At 40.8% G+C, this 18,823-nt stretch overlaps 2 protein-coding genes across 2 annotated transcripts in view; both read left to right on the plus strand.

Annotated features, from left to right (window-relative positions):
• The window catches only part of F8 (coagulation factor VIII), a 231,296-nt gene extending 217,984 nt beyond the window's left edge, over positions 1 to 13,312 (plus strand). Inside the window, exon 27 of the mRNA XM_085838320.1 lies at positions 13,270 to 13,312. The gene's annotated coding sequence lies outside the window, so the exon portion shown is untranslated. The remainder of the gene's footprint in view (positions 1 to 13,269) is intronic.
• Smim9 (small integral membrane protein 9) lies at positions 1,836 to 17,292 on the plus strand. Its single transcript, XM_029473094.2, has 3 exons — positions 1,836 to 2,042; positions 13,270 to 13,399; positions 17,055 to 17,292. The coding sequence occupies exons 1-3, from the start codon at positions 1,844 to 1,846 to the stop codon at positions 17,080 to 17,082; spliced, it is 357 nt and encodes a 118-aa protein (XP_029328954.1). The 5' UTR covers positions 1,836 to 1,843; the 3' UTR covers positions 17,083 to 17,292.
• Positions 17,293 to 18,823: the final 1,531 nt, after the last annotated feature.

Here is an 18,823-nt window from a genome sequence, read left to right on the forward strand (position 1 = left end):
CATGGGCTGGGGTGACTGAATCAGAAGTCTGTAATACCAAGTCAAGAGAACCAGAGATGTAAGGCCTTTGACCTTAGAAACCAGAAATTTATAGCTATAGGTGTTCTTACATAACTGCTTTACATAACCAAACTAGTAAAGGTTCTCAGTTTTAACTAGCAGCTTATGACAATAGCAACAGTCAGAGGCAGTTAATATTACAACTCATAGCCTTAGGGCAAGCCTCTTGGGCTTGATAGTACTCAGGAACTTTTCTAAAGACTAGGGCTTGTAGTCATCATTACAAAAGTTCTGCCTTCTCTAACCTTCTGTCACTACCCTGCTGCCACTGCCATCCCCTGTGCTGTTGCTCCCAAACCTTTGCTGCTACTCTACTGCTGCTAGCTCATTCCACTTCACTCGATTAAAAAAAGAAAAGGTAGCCAAAACAATAGCATTCTAGAAAACCTTTTATTAAATAGATCTAATATTGTAACCCTGGGGACTGGGAGTGTAAAATAGAAGGGTTTCTCCCCACTTACTCAAAAATGACCTGAACAACCTGGCTAAAATATGCAAATGATGGTTATATTTATACCACTGACAGCACAGCTTCCAGCTCAACCAATGACTGACTTCTTGCTGAGTTACTGAGAAGCCATTCTTTCTCCCATCTTGAGTAAGATTAGCTGTCATGTTAGGTCATCTAAACTTCATCAAGGCTTTTCATGCCAAGAATAATGCCTTCCAAGGCCAATATAGAGCAAGTTTAGCTAGTTGGAAAAGGTAGGATTTCAGGTTTTTCAGCCTTTTGCCTGTTTGATATTGAAATGAAAGTGAATGACTATTAGATCACTGATGATTGTGACTATTCCTCATTCATGAGAGACACCCACCATTCATTTACTCAAAAAAAAAAATGATTGGGCTGGAAATATGGCTCTGCGAATAAAAGCACTTACCTCACAAGACTAGCAACCTGAGTTTAATCCCTGGATGCCAAAATAAAATGAAAGAATGGGCTCAATCCCAAAAGTTGTCCTTATGTGCACATAATGGCATATATGTTCCTAAACATACACAATAGTACATAGATTAAAATAAAAATATTAAATACCTGAATATGTCATAGGTAATATTCAGTAGCAAACCAAACAGGAAAGAAATCTCTATATTCATGGAGAACATACCATATTTCAGAAAACCACAGAATAAAATAAATAATGAAGTAGATTAACTAGATTTGATGAAGTTAATGAAGAAAACTCAAGCAGGTAAATGACTAGGTGGTTTGTTTGAAAGTGGGACAACTTTTATAAAGGGATTGCAAGGAAATCTACCTCAAGAAAATGACATTTGAGCACTTTAAACATGTGAAGTAAGAAGGCATAGACATACATGTCTGGGTTGCGGAGAATTCTTTGAAACAGAGATGGCAAGTGAAACAGCTCCAAGGAAAGAATAAGTCATAGAGCTGAATCACAGTGACCAAGGAAAGCTTAGTAGGACATGAGATCAGAGACCAATTCTGACTACTACTTACAAGATCTGCTTGCTTACTGTAGAAAAAGCTGAAGGAAAGCAAAAACAAGATGATGGTGAGGGGTTATGCAAAGTTCATAAAGCTAACAGGATTACTCTGACAGATAAAACATAGGACTCAAAAGTGAAAAAATATACTTGAATGGTACCCAACAAGCACATAGTTTTATGGGAGTTTTATTGGTTTGGAGAACCCACACACTGGATTCAAGATTCACTGTTATAAATCAATGAATTACCTTTGTGTGTGGCAGTTGGAAAGCTTTTTTCAATATAAGTTGAATGAGACTCTGTTCTGACTTTTCAGACAAAACAAGAGTTCATGAAGCCTCTGAAGCTGTTCTGCATAGGACTGCACTTGTGTCCTCTGGTTTGTCTGTTGTTAGAGACAGCTCCTCCTCCTTCAGCTTTACTTACCTTTGAAGTGAAAGAAAAAACAGGATTGAAATCAGATGCAATGGGTGTATTTGCTATTAGGAAGAATACTTCTGACATCGAAAGACAAGAGACTCAAGTCTCAGGTCAGGAAAAAAAAAAAAAAAACTGCTTTCATGCTATTTTGACAAATGTTCCCAAGTACAACGGAACAATTAAAGTTGTTGCAGGTGGACTAAGGGAAGGTTTCACAAAGGTAGTAAAATTGATTTTTTTTTAAATTGGCATATCTTCTTTTATTTTTTATTATTTATTTATTTATTTATTTTAAACTCCATTTTTTATTCCCCTCCCGATCCACCCTCCAACTGTTCCACATCCAATACCTCCTCACTGCCCCTTCTCCACGAGGATGTCACCACCCCCTACACCCACCACACCACACCTCTAAATTCCCTGGGGCCTCCAGTCTCTTGAGGGTTAGGTGCATCTTCTCTGACTAAACCCAGACCCAGCAGACCTATGCTGTATATGTATTGGGGGCCACATATCAGCTGGTGTATGCTGCCTGGTTGGTGTTCCAGTATCTGAGAGATCTGGGGATCCAGGTTAATTGAAACTTACAGGGTCGCCCTCCTCCTCAGCTTCTTACAGCTTTCCCCTAATTCAACCACAGGGGCCAGCAACTTCTGTCCATTGGTTGGGTGCAAACATCTGCATCTTATGCTTTCAGCTGCTTGTTGGGTCTTTTGGAGGGCAGTCATGATAGGTCCCTTTTTGTGAGTGCTCCACAGCCTCAGTAATAGTGTCAGGTCTTGGGGCCTCCCCTTGAGCTGGATCCCACTTTGGGCCTGTTGCTGGGCCTTTTTTTCCTCAGGCTCCTCTCCATTTCCATCCCTGCAGTTCTTTCAGACTGGGATAATTATGGGTCAGAGTTTTGATTGTGGGATGGCAACCTCATCCCTCACTTGATGCCCTGTCTTTCTGCTGGAGGTGAGCTTTATAAATTCCCTCTCCCCACTGTAGGGCATTTCATCTAAGGTCCCTCCCTTTGAGTCCTGTGTGGTTCTCACCTCCCAGGTCTCTGGTGCATTCTGCAGGGTCTATCCAACCTCCTACCTCCCAAGGTTACGTGTTTCCATTCTTTCTGCTGGCCCTCAGGGATTTCAGTCCTTTTCCCCCACCCAATACATGATCACGTTCCCCTCTCTGCCCCCCACTTTCACTTTCCTTCCCAAGTCCCTCTGTCTTAGGGTTTTACAACTGTGAACAGACACCATGACCAAGGCAAGTCTTATAAAAAACAACATTTAATTGGGGCTGGCTTACAGGTTCAGAGGTTCAGTCAGTTATCATCAAGGTGGAAGCATGGCAGTATCCAGGCAGGCATGGTGCAGGCAGAGCTGAGAGTTCTATGTCTTCATCCAAAGGCTGCTAGTGGAAGTCTGACTTCCAGGCAACTAGGGTGAGGATCTTATGCCCACACCCACAGTGACACACCTACTCCAACCAGGTCACACCAATTCCAACAAGGCCACACCTCCAAATGGTGCCACTCCCTGGTCCAAGAATATACAAACCATCCCATTCCACTCCCTGGCCCCCATAGACTTGTTCAAAAACATGAGTCTATGGGGGCCATACTTAAACATAGCATAATGCAAAATGCATTTAGTCCAACTTTCAAAGTCCTCATGGTCTATAGCAGTCTCAACAATGTTAAAAGTCCAAAGTTCAAGGATTCTTCTAAGATTCATCCAATCACTTAACTATAATCCCCAAAGAAAGACAGGAAACCAGCTGGGCAAATGCCAAACTCTGCATCTCCATAGCTGATGTCAAATCGTTCTTTAGATCTCCACTCCTTTTTCATCTTTGTTGACTGCAACAAACTGCTTTCTCTTGGGCTGGTTCCACTCCCTGTTAGCAGCTTTCCTCACCATGTATCCCATGGCTCTGGCATCTTTAATATCTTTGCATCTCCAAGGCAATTTTAATGTTGCAGCTTCATGTTTCAGTGTCTGGGATTCCACTTGATCTTTTGGGCTCCTCCTAAGGGCTGGCATTACTTCTCCATCTCTGCCCTCTGTAGCACTCTATGCTCAGGTTGATCCACTCCACTACGACAGCTGTTCTTGGTGATCATCCCATGGTACTGACATCTCCAATACACTGGGGTGTTCCACTCAAACTAGACTTCACCAATAGCCTCTCATAGGCTCTCTTTATGATGCCAAACCTCAGATTCTTTGCAGGACCCCTTCAGTCCTGGGCCATCATCAACTACAACTGAGGCTGCACCTTCACCAATGGCCTTCCATGGCCTCTCACAGTGCCAAGCCTCAGCTGCTCTTCATAACCCCTTCATGCTTTCAAAAACCAGTACTACCCTAGTGACTCTTTCCCATTACCAAGTACAACCTTGGCTATCTCTGGAACACAGCTTCTATGTGCTCGAAGAAAACATTTCCCAGAATATTTCACCTCAGTGATGCTGGTCTCTTCTTAATCACCGCTAATTTCTTAGCTCCAGCTAACCAGCATCAATTGTCCAAGTAGTCCCTTCTATTATTTACTTTAAAGCCAGAGCCATATGGCTGAAACTGCACAGTTCTGCTGCTTGTAGGAACTGGAACATGGCCCCCTTTTTCTATTACATTATCACCAGCTTTCTGTTCTTCAACTCCTTCACTACCTAAGATTGCCTGTTCTGGATCTTGCTCTGTAGATTGACCTTGAATGCAGAGATCAGCATACCTGTCTCCTGAGATTAAAGGTATGTATCACCATGCCTGGATCTAAATTTAGCTGGGAAGGATCTTGCCCCAAGGTCCCATCCCCTTAATCTGTTATCTCCTAGAACATAGGATCTTGTTCCATTTCACTTGCTAGTACACCTTTAATACTTGAACCATATATTTTATATTTTTTCCTTTCTAAGCTTGCTATGCTTGTTCAAACTTCTCTTCATAAGACTAAACCAGAGAACAAAATCTCTGCTGGTTTTTTTTTTAACTTCCTTTGTCAATGCAATTAATCTGAGTCTCTTCACCTTAGCCTCAGGCAGACTTTTCAGACAAGGGCAAAAAGTAGCCACATTATTCACCAAAATACCAAAAAACCAGTCTTTATGCTACATTCTGAAATTCTTCTTCTCCTTTGAAATCTCTTGGGCCAGGTCAACACAGTTCAAATTACTCCCAGCAACAAAGTCTTCCATATTTCTACTAGGATGACCCATTAAGCCCCATTTAAAGCATCCCACTCTGTTTCAACTCCAAAGTCCCAAAATCCACATTCTTTCAAATAAAAGCATGGTCAGGCCTGCTTTTTTCCATTGTGTAAATGAACCACATTTTCTGTATCCATTCTTCTGTTGTGGGACATCTGGGTTGTTTCCAGCTTCTGGCTATCACAAACAAGGCCACTATGAACATAGTGGAACACTTGCCCCTGTGGCATGGTGGGGCATCTTTGGGGTATATTCCTGTGATGGTTTGTATATTCTTGGATCAGGGAGTGGCACCATTTGGAGGTGTGGCCTTGTTGGAGTACGTGTGTCACTGTGGGTTTGGTCTTAATACTCTCACCCTAAGTCAGTCTTCTACTAGCAGCCTTTGGAAGAAGACAGAACTCTCAGCTCTGCCTGCGCCATGCCTGCCTGGATGCTGTCATGCTCCCACCTTGATGATAATGGACTGAACCTCTGAACCTGTAAGCCAGCCCCAGTTAAATGTTGTTTTTTATAAGACTAGCCTTGGTCATGGTGTCTGTTCACAGCAGTAAAACCCTAATATAATTCCCAAGAGTGGCATTGCTGGGTCTTCAGGTCTTCTTCTATTTCCAATTTTCGGAGGAACCTCCAGATTGATTTCCAGAGTGGTTGTACCAGTTTTCAATCCCTCCACCAATGGAGGAGTGTTCCTTTTTCTCCACATCCTGTGCTGTCACCTGAGGTTTTGATCTTAGCCATTCTGATTAGTGTAAGGTGGAATCTCAGGATCATTTTGATTTGCATTTCTTTGATCACTACAGACTTTGAACATTTCTTTAAGTGTTTCTCAGCCATTCAAGATTCCTCTGTTGTGAATTCTCAGTTTAGTTCTATACCCCATTTTTTGATTGGGTTGTTGGTTTTTTGATGGTTAGCTTCTTGAGTTCCTTATATATTTTAAATATTAGCCCTCTATCGATGTGGGGTTAGTGAAGATTTTTTTCCCAATCTGAAGTTTGCCAATTTGTCTTATTGGCTATGTCATTTGCCTTATAGAAGCTTTTCAGTTTCATGAGGTTCCACTTATCAATTCTTGATCTTAGAGTGTGAGTCATTGAAGTTCTGTTTAGGGAGTTTCCCTCTGTGCCAATGAATTCAAGGCTCTTTCCCACTTTCTCTTCTATTAGATTCAGTGTATCAGGTTTTATGTTGAGGTCCTTGATCCACTTGGACTTTGTGCAAGGTAACTAACAAATACGGGTTCTAATTTCATTCTTCTACATATCAACAGTCAGTTAGACCATTTGTTGAAGATGCTCTCTTTTTTTCCATTGTATATTTTTGGCTTCTTTGTCAAATATCAAGTGTCCATAAGTATGTGGTTTTATTTCTGGTTCTTCAGTTCTATTCCATGGATCAACCTGTCTGTCTCTGTACCAGTACCATGCAGGTATTATCACTATTGCTCTGTAGAGCTTGAGGTCAGGGATGGTGATTCTGAAAGAACCTAGTGGGGAAACCCCCACTCAAGTCCCGATTCGGCGTGCACCCAAGAATCACAAACAGAACAGAACACCTTGATGTAAATACATGAGGTAGTTTAATGGCGGAGCTTGAGGTCGAAACGTATCTCACACAGGAGACAGTGGATTCGACCACGAGGCTTGGAAGCTAGGGGTTTTTATAGAAAAGGGGCTGGGGCTGGGGGAGGAATTAGTGCAGTTTCACATGATTGGTTGATTTAAACAGCAGACTGTACATGCAGATAACATTTAACTTAGGTCAGAAGGGCGGGAGATAGGGAGGCACCAGGCCGGTCTGGACATGTCGTTCTCTTTATCTTTATAGCCAAGCAGTCTCAGGAATGTCTTAACGATGGGCCTGCCCAGGCGTGGCCTGGCCTGTTCTACTATGTTCTCAACCCCAGGTTTCAAAGCTCACAAACAACTTTTGGGGCTATTTGACATAAATTACATGAATCACAGGTCTCAAGTTTTATTTTCTTTCAATTCCTCCAGCTATTCTTTTATTGTTAAGTATTGTTTTAGCTATTCTGTTTTTGTTTTGTTTTGTTTTTCTTTTTCTTTCTTTTTTTGTCTTTTCAGATGAATTTAAGGATTCCTTGTCTTTGAAGAATTGAGTTGGGATTTTGATGGGGATTGCATTGAATCTATAGATTGCCCTTGGTAGGATGGCCATTTTTACCATGTTAATTCTGCCAGTCCATGAGCATGGAAGATCTCTCCATTTTCTGAGATCTCCTTTGATTTCTTTCTTGAGAGACTTGAAGTTATTGTCATACAGATCTTTTACTTATTTGGTTAGAGTTACCCCAAGATATTTTATATTATTTCTGGCTATTGTTGAGGGAGTTGTTTCCCTAATTTCTTTCTAAGCCTGTTTATCATTTGTATAAAGGAAAGCTACTGATTTATTTGAGTTAATTTTATATGTAACCGTTTTGCTAAAGTTGTTTATCCACTGTAGAAGTTCTCTGGTAGAATTTTTGGGGTCGCTAATGTATACTATCATATCATCTGCAAATAGTGCTACCTTTATTTCTTTTTTGGCAATTTATATCCCCTTGATCTCTTTTTGTTGTCTTATTGTTCTAGCTAGCACTTCAAGTACTATATTGGATACATATGGGGAATGTGGACATCCTTGTCCCTGATTTTAGTGGGATTGCTTCAAGTATCTCTCCATTTAATTTTATATTGGCTGTTGGTATGCTGTATATTGCTTTTTAAAAAAGGTGATCCAGAGTGGGAATCCCTCAAAGCTCCATTTCCACCAGACACATACAAGCTGATCTGATCCATCCCAGAGTTCCAGCTCTATAAATGGTTGTATTGGTGAACCCTTTTGTCTTAGTTCGGGTTTTACTGTTGTAAACAGACACCATGACTAAGGCAACCCTAATAAGGACAACATTTAATTGGGGCTAGCTTACAGGTTCAGAGGTTCACTCCACTATCAAGACAGAAACATGGCAGCATCCAGGCAGTCATGTTGCAGGAGTTGCTGAAAGTTCTACATCTTCATCTCAAGACTGCTAGTAGAATATTGGCTTCCAGTCACGTAGAGGGTCTTAAAAGTCCATATACCCACAGTGACACACCTATTCCACCAAAGTCACACCTACTCAAAGTCACACCTACTCCAACAGGGCACACCCTCTAATAATGCCACTCCCTGGGCTGGGCAGATACAAACCATCATATTACATTCCCTGGCCCCCATAGGCTTGTTCAAACATATGAGTCTATGGGTGGTGTTTACTCAGGTAATGTTTAAGTCATTCTCAGATTTTTGATGGGGTTGAAGACTAGTTTTATTCTCATAATCAAACTCAAGTTGTGTAACATAGAGAGTTTATAGAGTGGATGACATGGTTTTCAGGTGGCAAACACAGGCTAAAACCTAAACATAATCCAGGGATAAAATCATAATTCTTTCAGTTAGGAAATATGGTAGAGTACTTTGTCTAATTCACAAATTGATTGGCTGGATGTCATTTGTACCTCATGGTTTGTAATTTACTTAATTGTTATGGTTTTGTTCAATTTATATCTGGGAGAAGAGGTTGTTTTTTGTTTTTGTTGTTTTTTGATTGTTTGTTTGTTTGTTTGTTTTTACTGGACAGAAAAGGTGAGGTGTAGAGGGAGGTGCTGATACTACTAAGGTCTGGTTCTTGAGTTGTTAATAAAGAGGCCGAGAGCCAATTTCTGGACAGAATGGACAGGTGGAACTTCCAGGTCCCAGGAGGAAAAGGCAGATACAGGGAAAGAGAGGAGGCTTTTCTTCCATGCTTTGGAACTAGTAAAAAGCAGAAGTCATGTAAGGCCTCAGGACAGCCAGGGCCTGTGACCCCACTGCAGACAGGTTGCCAGAGATGTTTGGCAAGGGCTGAGGGAACAGGCCATTGAGTTTGGGGCAGAACCAGAGCCAGAGATGGTGGTTTAATAAGGGCACACATTTCCAGGCAGGAGATTCTGTACCCAAAAATTGTGCCACAAAAGGAAAGCTGTAAAATAATAAAGTTTCCTGACTAATTTTTATCCATGAAGCAAAGGTGGGTAGAAAACAGACGGGGTTGGAAGATGGTTGCAAGCAATGATGAGCTAAGCTGGAAGGGGCTGGTAGTGTGGTGGCAGCTCCCGAGCTAAGTCGGTAGCATGTTTTTAAAACTACAAGCTGATTATGGGATGGATCCCCGGGTGGGGTAGTCTCTGGATGGTCCATCCTTTTGTCTTAGCTCCAAACTTTGTCTCTGTAACTCCTTCCATAGGTATTTTGCTCCCTATTCTAAGGAGGAATGAAGTATCCACACGTTGATCTTCCTTCTTGATTTTCTTGTGTTTTGCAAATTGTATCTTGGGTATTCTAAGTTTTTGATCCACTTATCAATGAGAGCATATCAAGTGACTTCTTTTGTGATTGGGTTACCTCACTAAGGATGATATCCTCCAGATACATCCATTTGCCTAAGAATTTCATAAATTCATTGTTTTTAATAGCTGAGTAGTACTCCATTGTATAAATGTACCACATTTTCTGTATCCATTCCTCTGTTGAGGGACATCTGGTTCTTTCCAACTTCTGGCTATTATAAATAAGGCTGCTATGAACATAGTGGAGCATGTGTCCTTATTACCAGTTGGAACATCTTCTGTGTATATGCCCAGGAGAGGTATTGCTGGATCTTCAGGTAGTACTATGTCCAAACCCAGACACTATTGCATATGCCAGCAAGATTTTGCTGAAAGGACCCTGATATAGCTGTCTTGTGTGAGGCTATGCCAGTGCCTGGAAAATACAGAAGTGAATGCTCACAGTCATCTATTGGATGGAACATAGGGGCTCCAATGGAGGAGCTAGAGAAGGTATCCAAGGAGCTGAAGGGGTCTGCAACCCGATAGGTGGAACAACAATATAAACTAACCAGTACCCCCAGAGCTCGTGTCTCTAGCTGCATATGTAGCAGAAGATGGCCTAATTGGCCATCACTGGTAAGAGAGGCCCCTTGGTTTTGCAAACTTTATATGCCCCAGTACAGGGGAATGCCAGGGCCAAAAAGTGGGAGTGGGTGGATAGGGGAACAGGGTGGGGGGAGGGTACAGGGAACTTTTGGGATAGCATTTGAAATGTAAATAAAGAAAATATCTAATAAAAAAAAAAAACTACAAGCTGTTGGAGAGGTAGCTCAGTGGTTAAGAGCTCTGACTGCTCTTCCAGAGGTCCTGAATTCAATTCCCAACAACCACATGGTGGTTCACAACCATCTGTATTAGGATCCAATGCCCTCTTCTGGTGTGTCTGAAAATAGCTTCAATGTACTCATATAAATAAAATAAGTAATAAATAAATAGATTTTTTTAAAAGGCAAAAAAAATAATACCATGTCCTATATAGTTCCATCATAAGCTCACTGAGTAAGACACAAAAGCAAAAATGACTAAAACTACACACAACTTATGGGGGCCATAATTAGCCATAACATAATACAAAGTACATTCATTCCAACTTCCAAAGTCCCCATAGCTTATAGCAGTATCAACAATGTTAAAAGTCCAAAGTTCAAAATCTCTTCTGAGGTTCATATGATCACTTAACTCTAATCCCCTAAGCAAGACAGGAAGCCAGCTGGGCAAACTCCAAACTCTGCATCTCCATATCTAATGTCAACATGGTCTTCAGATCTCCAACTCCTTTTTCATCTTTGTTGACTGCAACAAACTGCTTTCTCTTGGGCTGGTTCCACCCCCTGTTAGCATCTTTCTCAGCAGATAGCCCACAGCTCTGGCATCTCGAATATCTTTGGGTCTCCAAGACAACTTCAATATTACAGCTTCTTGTTTCAATGTCTGGGATCCATATATGATCTTCTGGGCTCCCCCAAAGGGCTGGCATACCTTCTCAAGCTCTGTCCTCGAAGCTCAGGTTAATCCACTTCACTGCTTCTGCTGTTCTTGGTGCATCTCCAATACACTGGGGTCTTCCACTACAACTAGGTTTCACCAATAGCCTCTCATAGGCTCTTTCATGGTGCCAAGCCTCAACTTCTTTGCATTGCCCTTCAGTCCTGGGGTGTCAACTACAACTGAAGCTGCACCTTCACCAATGGCCTTCCATGGCCTCTCACAGGGGTCATGCTACTCTCCATGACCCATTCATACCTTCAAAACCAGTACCACCTGGGTGGCTCTTAAACATTGCCAAGTACAGCTGCAAAATAAGGTACAACCTTGGCTACCTCTGGAACATTGCTTCTTTGTGCTCTTAGGAAACACTTTTCAGAAGATGTCACCTCAGTGATACTGGTCTCTTCTTAATCACTACTAGTTACTTAGCTCCAGCTAACCAGCATCAATTGTCCCAGTAGTCCCTTCTATTCTTGACTCTAAAGCCAGAGCCACATGGCTGAAGCTGCCAAGTTCTGCTGCTTACAGGAGCTGGAACATGCCACCCCTCCCCCTCTTGTTTTATACAGTATCACCAGCTTTCAGTTTTCCAACTCCTTTACTTCCTAAGCTTGGCTGTCCTGAAACTTGCTCTGTAAACTGACTTTGAACTCAGAGATCTGCATGCCTATCTCCTAAACACTGGGTTGTTTAAAGGTATGGTCCACCAAGCCTGGACTTAAGCTTTTCTTCACCTAGAACTTGCTCAGTTCTAGGCTGGCCTTGAACTCAGAGATCTGCTTTTCTTTGCCTCCTGAGATTAAAGGCTTGTACTACCATGCCTTGATCTAAACTTTGCAGGTTGGGATCTTTCCCCAAGGTCACTACTCCCTTAATTTAAATTAATATCCTTGAACACAGGATTCAGCTCCATTTCTCTTCCTGGTGCCCCTTTAAAAATCAAACCATATAATATTTTCCCTTTCTCAGCTTGCTATGCTTGTTTAAAATGAGACTTAACCAGTCTATAATGGGCATTTCTGAGACTTCCTTTGTCAATGCAACTAATCTGAGTCTCTTTATATTAGCCTCAGGTAGACTCTTCAGGCAAAGGCAAAAGTTGTCATATTCTTCACCAAAATACTACAAAGCAGTCTGTAGGCCATATATTGAAATTCTTCACTGAAACCTCTTGGGCCAGGTCTGAACAATTCAAATCATTCTCAGTAACAAAGTCTTCCATATTCTTACTAGGATAGCCCGTTAAGTCACATTTAAAGCATTCTACAGCTTTCCAAATCCAAAGTCCCCAAATCTACATTCTTCCAAACAAAAGCATGGTCAGACCTATCACAGCAATACCCAAGTCCCTGGTACCAACTTCTGACTTAAGGGTTTTACTACTGTGAACAGACACCATGACCAAGACAACTCTTATAAGGACAACAGTTAATTGTGGCTGGCTTAAAAGGTACAGAGGTTCAGTCCATTATCATCTAGGTGGGGGTATGGCAGCATTCAGGCGGGCATGGTGCAGGAGAAGCTGAAAGTTCTACATCTTCATCTGAATGCTGCTAGCAGAATACTGGCTTCCAGGCAGCTAGAGTGAGGGTCTTAAAGCCCACACCCACAGTAACACACCTACTCCAACAAGACCACACCCACTACAGCAAAGCCACACCCTCTAACAGTGCCACTCCCTGGGCAGAACATATAAAAAGGATCACATCTCTGAACTTCATGTAGCAGAAAGTTTTGTGTTCTCTGGCCTCTTTCCTTGGCATAACATCAAATTACCTGCCTCAAATATTCTAAAGAGAAAACTAAATATTTCTAGCCTCTTGTTGATCATCAGGCTTACCCAAACTTTCTTTTTCCCAATTTTCTTTACCTCTTCCTTTTCTATACACAGGGATGATGCCTTCTTTCTATTTGGGGGACATTAACTTCACTCAGCCTCCTTTTAACACTTTCAAACATACTCTAGGTAACACTTTAAGATTGTCTTATCAGTTTATACTTCTCTTTCACAAAGTATCCCTTCAGATATTTGAGATGAACAAAATTTTTCCCATTTGACTGATGACACAAAATGATATCCATGTTATAATACCTTTCAAAATAATGGGGTTTTGTTAGCTTGAAGCAGCACAGCAAGTACACATAAGTTCTGGGCAATTCCAAGGTCATAATATCTGAGGCTCCTATTTGATTACTTTGACTTCTCCTCAATAAATGCACATTCTCTTTCTACAGGACTCCAGAGGCCACGGATGACCAAGTTTAAAAATCACCTGTCAGATTTCTTCAAGAGCTCCATCCCTCCAGCAGCTATTTTTGCTCTTTTTGTCACCATAGCACTAATGAGTATTCTCTGCTGCCTCACGTAAGCTACTATACAATAGGGAGAGGAAATTAGAGGGGCTGGGGAAGTAGAAACATCCAGGCTCCCCATCAGCTGCTCATTTGAAATTAATGAAGAGTTTCAAGGAAAATCACTTTAGTAGAAAAACTCTGAAGGCCTTTTTAAAAAGCCTTAAGTGTGTAATAAGAGATAGAGCACAAGAAGAAACCCATGACAGCAACCAAGCATATTAAGAGATGAGGCTACAAATTTCATTGTCCACTTTTCAAGACTAAGTAGATATGAGTAGAAAGTAGCAATGTGGAATCAAAAGTCAAATTCTTTCTAAGTTCACTGGTTATTATTAGCTATGATTTTGAGAGAAATTTATTGCCAAGGGAAGAAAAACAAGCTGGCATTAAATGAGCCATCTATTGTAAATAATATTTAAATACTTTGACCTTCCAGTAGCCCACCAGCTCTGAAGACCTTTAAGTGGGGTATGTTCCTTAACAGTTGCTGCAGAGGCAGCCATAGTGAATAAAAGACTTGAAGAGCCTCATAGACAATGGACAATTGACCAGAGAAGTTCTCTTGAAATGCAGAATATGAGGTCTGCCTAGTAGGATTCCAGAATTTTCTCCCTTTGTGTCTCTTGTTGTCCCCCTTTCAAAATGGGAATGTTTACAATGGTTACCATTTTCTGAGCTATCATTATTAGAGGGTATGGTGATTGGGGTCGATAACTTGGTTTTAGTTCATAGATTACTTAACAAAGCAGGAACATTCCAAGACTAGAAAAATCAAGGACTACCCAGATACTCTGGACTTTGAACTGAACAAAGATGTAGAAATTGTAATTTTGTGAAAAGGGTATGCTATAGGTTAGGTGTTCTAGAAGCACACAAGGAGGCAGGAATTTGGTATTTAGAGTATTATAATTAAGTATTGATATCTGTAAAAGGCAGAGGGAAAGATGTGAACCTCCTTACAAGTCCCACCAAGCCTTGACTGACCCCATCAGATTTTTCCTATAGTACCCTGAAAAGACCATCATAACCATTTTGAACATTATTGGGTGAGGGTTGTGAAAAGAAGTAAAGGACAGCCCTTTGCAGCAGAGGCAAGTTCTGAAGGAATTAACTCTAGAAGCTGTCTGCTTACAGTGCCCTGAGCACTTACGGTAACAAGACTTTTTTTTTCAAGGGAGCTTCTGGGTGGTAAGTTTACCTATGTATCACATGGTGGCTATATTCCTTGTATGAAGTGAAAAGTAAACAGATATTGCGTGGTAAGAAAGCTCTTGTTTCTCCTTCTCAAGAAAAACATGACAGTCTGAAAGCAAACATTCACATAAATGAAACACAAAACACAAGAGACATTGACGAAAACAAAAGATATGCCATATATGGTTTAAAAAGCAAGCAGTACTTTAACAGAGATAAATAGTTTAGTGAAAATAACATTAAGGAATATATCATGACTGTCCTCCAAAAGACCCAACAAGCAGCTGAGTCAGATGCAGATATTTATACCCAGCCAATGGACAGGAGCAGCTGACCCCAGTTGTTGAATTAGGGAAGGCTGAAAGAAGCTGAGGAGAAGAGAAACCCTGTAGGAAGACTAGCAGACTCAATTAATCTGGACCCCCAACATCTCTTAGACACTGGACCACCAAACAGGCAGCATACACCAGCTGATATGAGGCATCCAACACATATAGAGTAGAGGATTTCTGGGTCTGTGTTCATTCAGAGATGATGCACCTAACCCTCAAGAGACTGGAGGCCCCAGGGAGTTTAGAGCTCAGGTGTGTGTGTGGGTGGGGGGGAGTAGGGGCATCCACGTGGAGACTGGGTGGGGTGGGGAGGAGGTGTGGGATGTGGAACAGTTGGAGGGTGAATGGGGGGGGGAGATGGGAATGGAATATGGAGTGTAAAAAATAAATTAAAAATAAAATAAAATTTAAAAAAAGAGAAAAAGAAAAAGTGGTAGATACAGGAGATAGATGATTTCTTTGATAAAGAGTGCAAAAGCAAATTAAAACACTTAAATTTTCATTGTAGAGATAAAGGAAGTCTTGAGTCTATAGTCATAAAGGGAGCATGGTAGTGGATACACAGTGGAATCTCAGTAACACTCCTTATTAGGGTATTTCACAGTAGGGACTACAGTAGCCTTTCTGTGCTTCCTTCATCCTGAATACCTCTATTTACCACTAGCTGCAGCTGTAATGAATCAGTTCATTACCTGATTCAATCATCTGTGAAACCTGGTAAATCACCCAATTCTCTGGAACCAATTCTGGCAGCCAAGAGGACTCACTGGCACTAACAAGTATCCAAGCATACATATGCATGGAAATATAGCATGGTTTATAATGTTGAGAAAAAGCCACAGAGACAACATAATGTCCATTAGTCTGAGCTGGTGAAATAAAGTGTTGCATATTCATATATATTCCATGTTTATGTGAAAGGATACTTATGTGGAAACATATTGATGAAACACTATTGAGGAAAACAAACAGCTTATAAAAGGCATACACTTTAGCCCAAATTGTTATTAAGAACTAAATGAGCCGGGCGTGGTGGCGCATGCCTTTAATCCCAGCACTCGGGAGGCAGAGGCAGGCGGATTTCTGAGTTCGAGGCCAGCCTGGTCTACAAAGTGAGTGCCAGGACAGCCAGGGCTACACAGAGAAACCCTGTCTCGAAAAACCAAAAAAAAAAAAAAAAAAAAAAAAAAGAACTAAATGTAGGGTCTTCAGAGATGACTCAATAAAGTTATCTGATCATACTCTACTACAAATTCTAAACCCCACTACAAGTACATTTGTGTGTGTGTGGTTTGTGCACATGTATGTGTTCATACATGTGTGTCTGAGGCCAGAAGAGGACATGAGGTGTTAGACTATATAACTTACCACCTCATTCCTGTGGAGACAGTGTCTCTCACTGAATCTGAGGAAGGTTAGAAACCAACAAGCCCAGGAGTCTTTCTGCCTCTGGCCCCTACAGCACTGGGTGGGTTACAGGTGAGCATGATTATGCCTGCCTGCGTTTTGTTTTGTTTTTTGTTTTCGTTTTTTGTGTTTTTTTGTTTTGTTTTGTTTTTTTCAAGACAGGGTTTCTCTGTATAGCCCTGGCTGTCCTGGAACTCACTCTGTAGACCAGGCTGGCCTCAAACTCAGAAATCCGCCTGCCTCTGCCTCCGGAGTGCTGGGATTAAAGGCATGTGCCACCATGCCTGGCTATGCCTGTCTTTTTACATGAGACCTGGAATCTGAACTCTGGTCCTTAAGCTTGCATAGCAATAAACACTTATCAGCTTAACCATCTCTCCAGTCCCTCTGGTTTATTTTTTAGACCAAGCCTCTTCACTGAACTTAGACTTTGAACTTGTACACATACACCACACACACATTCATAAACACAAATAAAAAAAATTGAAGAATCATTGAAGAAAACACCTGATACCAAGCTCTGGCCTCTATAGGCATTCACACAAGAGTATTCGTTCCCAAATACATGTGTGTTCATACACCACCATCCACATGTGCCAGAAGTGCACGCACACACATAATATACACCACATTGGAATAGATAATATGATTATATAGTAACATTACGCAGACCAAAAGAATGGATAGGAATGTAAACAGTTGAACAGTAACCATAATATCTTCTTTTCTTAGCTTTTTGGTGGGTGAACCAGTCCACTGAAGAACTAGAAGACTTAATGGGGGAAGTGTGGTATCTGACTCAACAGATTTCACGAGCTGGAGAATGTGTTATATGCTTAAAATGAGATTAAATGATTTTTCCATCTTAAATCATGTTTTAACTCTTCCTTTTGAAAGATGCATAATAAAAACATAAATAACTTTACTACAGATTTGATTACAAAAGTAATTTATTAGAAAAATTTTTTTGAAAACTCAGAAAAAAAGAAAAGCTATTCAGAATTATATGCCTAGAAATATATGCTATTAACAATTTCATGTATCTCCTTGTCTTAGTTAGAGTTTCTATTGCTGTGGAGAGACATCATGACCAAGGCAACTTTTATTAGGGTGAAATATTTAATTGGGGCTGGCTTACAAGTTCAGAGGTTCAGTCCATTATCACTATGGCAGGAAGAACACCAGACACGCAGACAGACACATGTTGCTAGAGAGGGAGCCAAGAATTCTACATCTGGATCTGAAGGCAGCAGGAAGCAAGAGAGACTCTGGGCCTGACTTGAGCATCTGAAACCTCAAAGTCCACCCCTACAGTGACACACTTCTTCTAACAAGGCTACATCTAATAATAGTGCCACTCCCTATGAGTCGATGGGGGCCATTTTCTTTTTTTTCTAATTTTTAATATTTGGAACAATGGCATGTGTGGCATGGCTTGTATGTGGAGGTCAAAGGACAACTTTCAGGAATCTCTTCTTTCCTTCTACTATGTGGATCCCAGAGATTAAAATCAGGCCATGAGACTTGGCAACAAGCCATCCCTCTGGCCTTGCTTCTAGCATTTTACCACCACGAGTGAAGCTTTACAACAAACAACACTGAATGTATGTCTTTTTTTTAAAAAAAAATTATGTATGTATATATTTATATGCATGTGAGTACACTGTCGCTGTCTTCAGACACACCAGAAGAGGGCATCTGGTCCCATTACAGATGGCTGTGAGCCACCATGTAGTTGCTGGGAATTGAACTCAGGACCTCTGGAAGAGCAGCAGTGCCATCTCTCCAGCCTTATGGGGGGGGACATTTTCTTTCAAACCACAACATTCCTTTTGAGATTTATATCAATGTATATATTAAGTATTTCTCAAAGTCTATAAAACAATAGTTCTGTTTAAATAAATGTCATGAAAACACAGGACTCTCATCATTAGCTTTAGGAGGTGCTGGATTAATCACATGAAAATATGTTTCTTTGTTCTCCAAATCCTAAGAACCTTTGATAGATTAATACAAACTTCAACAAAGTATAAAATAAGGAATATTTTATGAACTGATTTTTTAACATAGTGAATATAACATGTGGTTTAACTATACAAATAAAGTTTTAAAGTTTTCTATATATCTGGTATTATAAATGCAATGCAAATAATAGTTTTAAAAAGCCGGGCGGTGGTGGCACACACCTTTAGGGAGGCAGAGGCCAGCCTGGTCTACAAAGTGAGTTCCAGGACAGCCAGGGCTAAACAGAGAAACTCTGTCTCAAAAACAAACAAACAAAAAAGTTAAAAAAATAATTTTCTCTTCCTTTTTTTGTGTTTAAAAGCATTCATTCCAGGGATGTATATTAAATATTTTCTGTAAACCAAGCACTGTTCTGAGTTGGTAATACTAGCCCTGGATATTATTATTAGAGGATTTTGTACAGCAAGACACTCTAAATTTTATGTTTCTTAACATAAATTGCTAAAAGTAGACTTGTTAGGTTATATTCCATGATC

This window comes from Mus caroli, unplaced genomic scaffold (genome assembly GCF_978045245.1).
Source record: "Mus caroli unplaced genomic scaffold, Mus_caroli_1 scaffold_5, whole genome shotgun sequence".
NCBI lineage: Eukaryota > Metazoa > Chordata > Mammalia > Rodentia > Muridae > Mus > Mus caroli.

What these genes read in the sequence shown, in the direction of transcription:
- Smim9 (XM_029473094.2), top strand. Translation starts at nt 1,844, where the DNA reads ATGAAGCCTCTGAAGCTGTTCTGCATAGGACTGCACTTGTGTCCTCTG. An exon ending in ACAAGAGACTCAAGTCTCAG is followed by an intron (nt 2,043 to 13,269) that starts GTCAGGAAAAAA and finishes CTCTTTCTACAG; the next exon opens with GACTCCAGAGGCCACGGATG. An exon ending in AGTATTCTCTGCTGCCTCAC is followed by an intron (nt 13,400 to 17,054) that starts GTAAGCTACTAT and finishes TTCTTTTCTTAG; the next exon opens with CTTTTTGGTGGGTGAACCAG.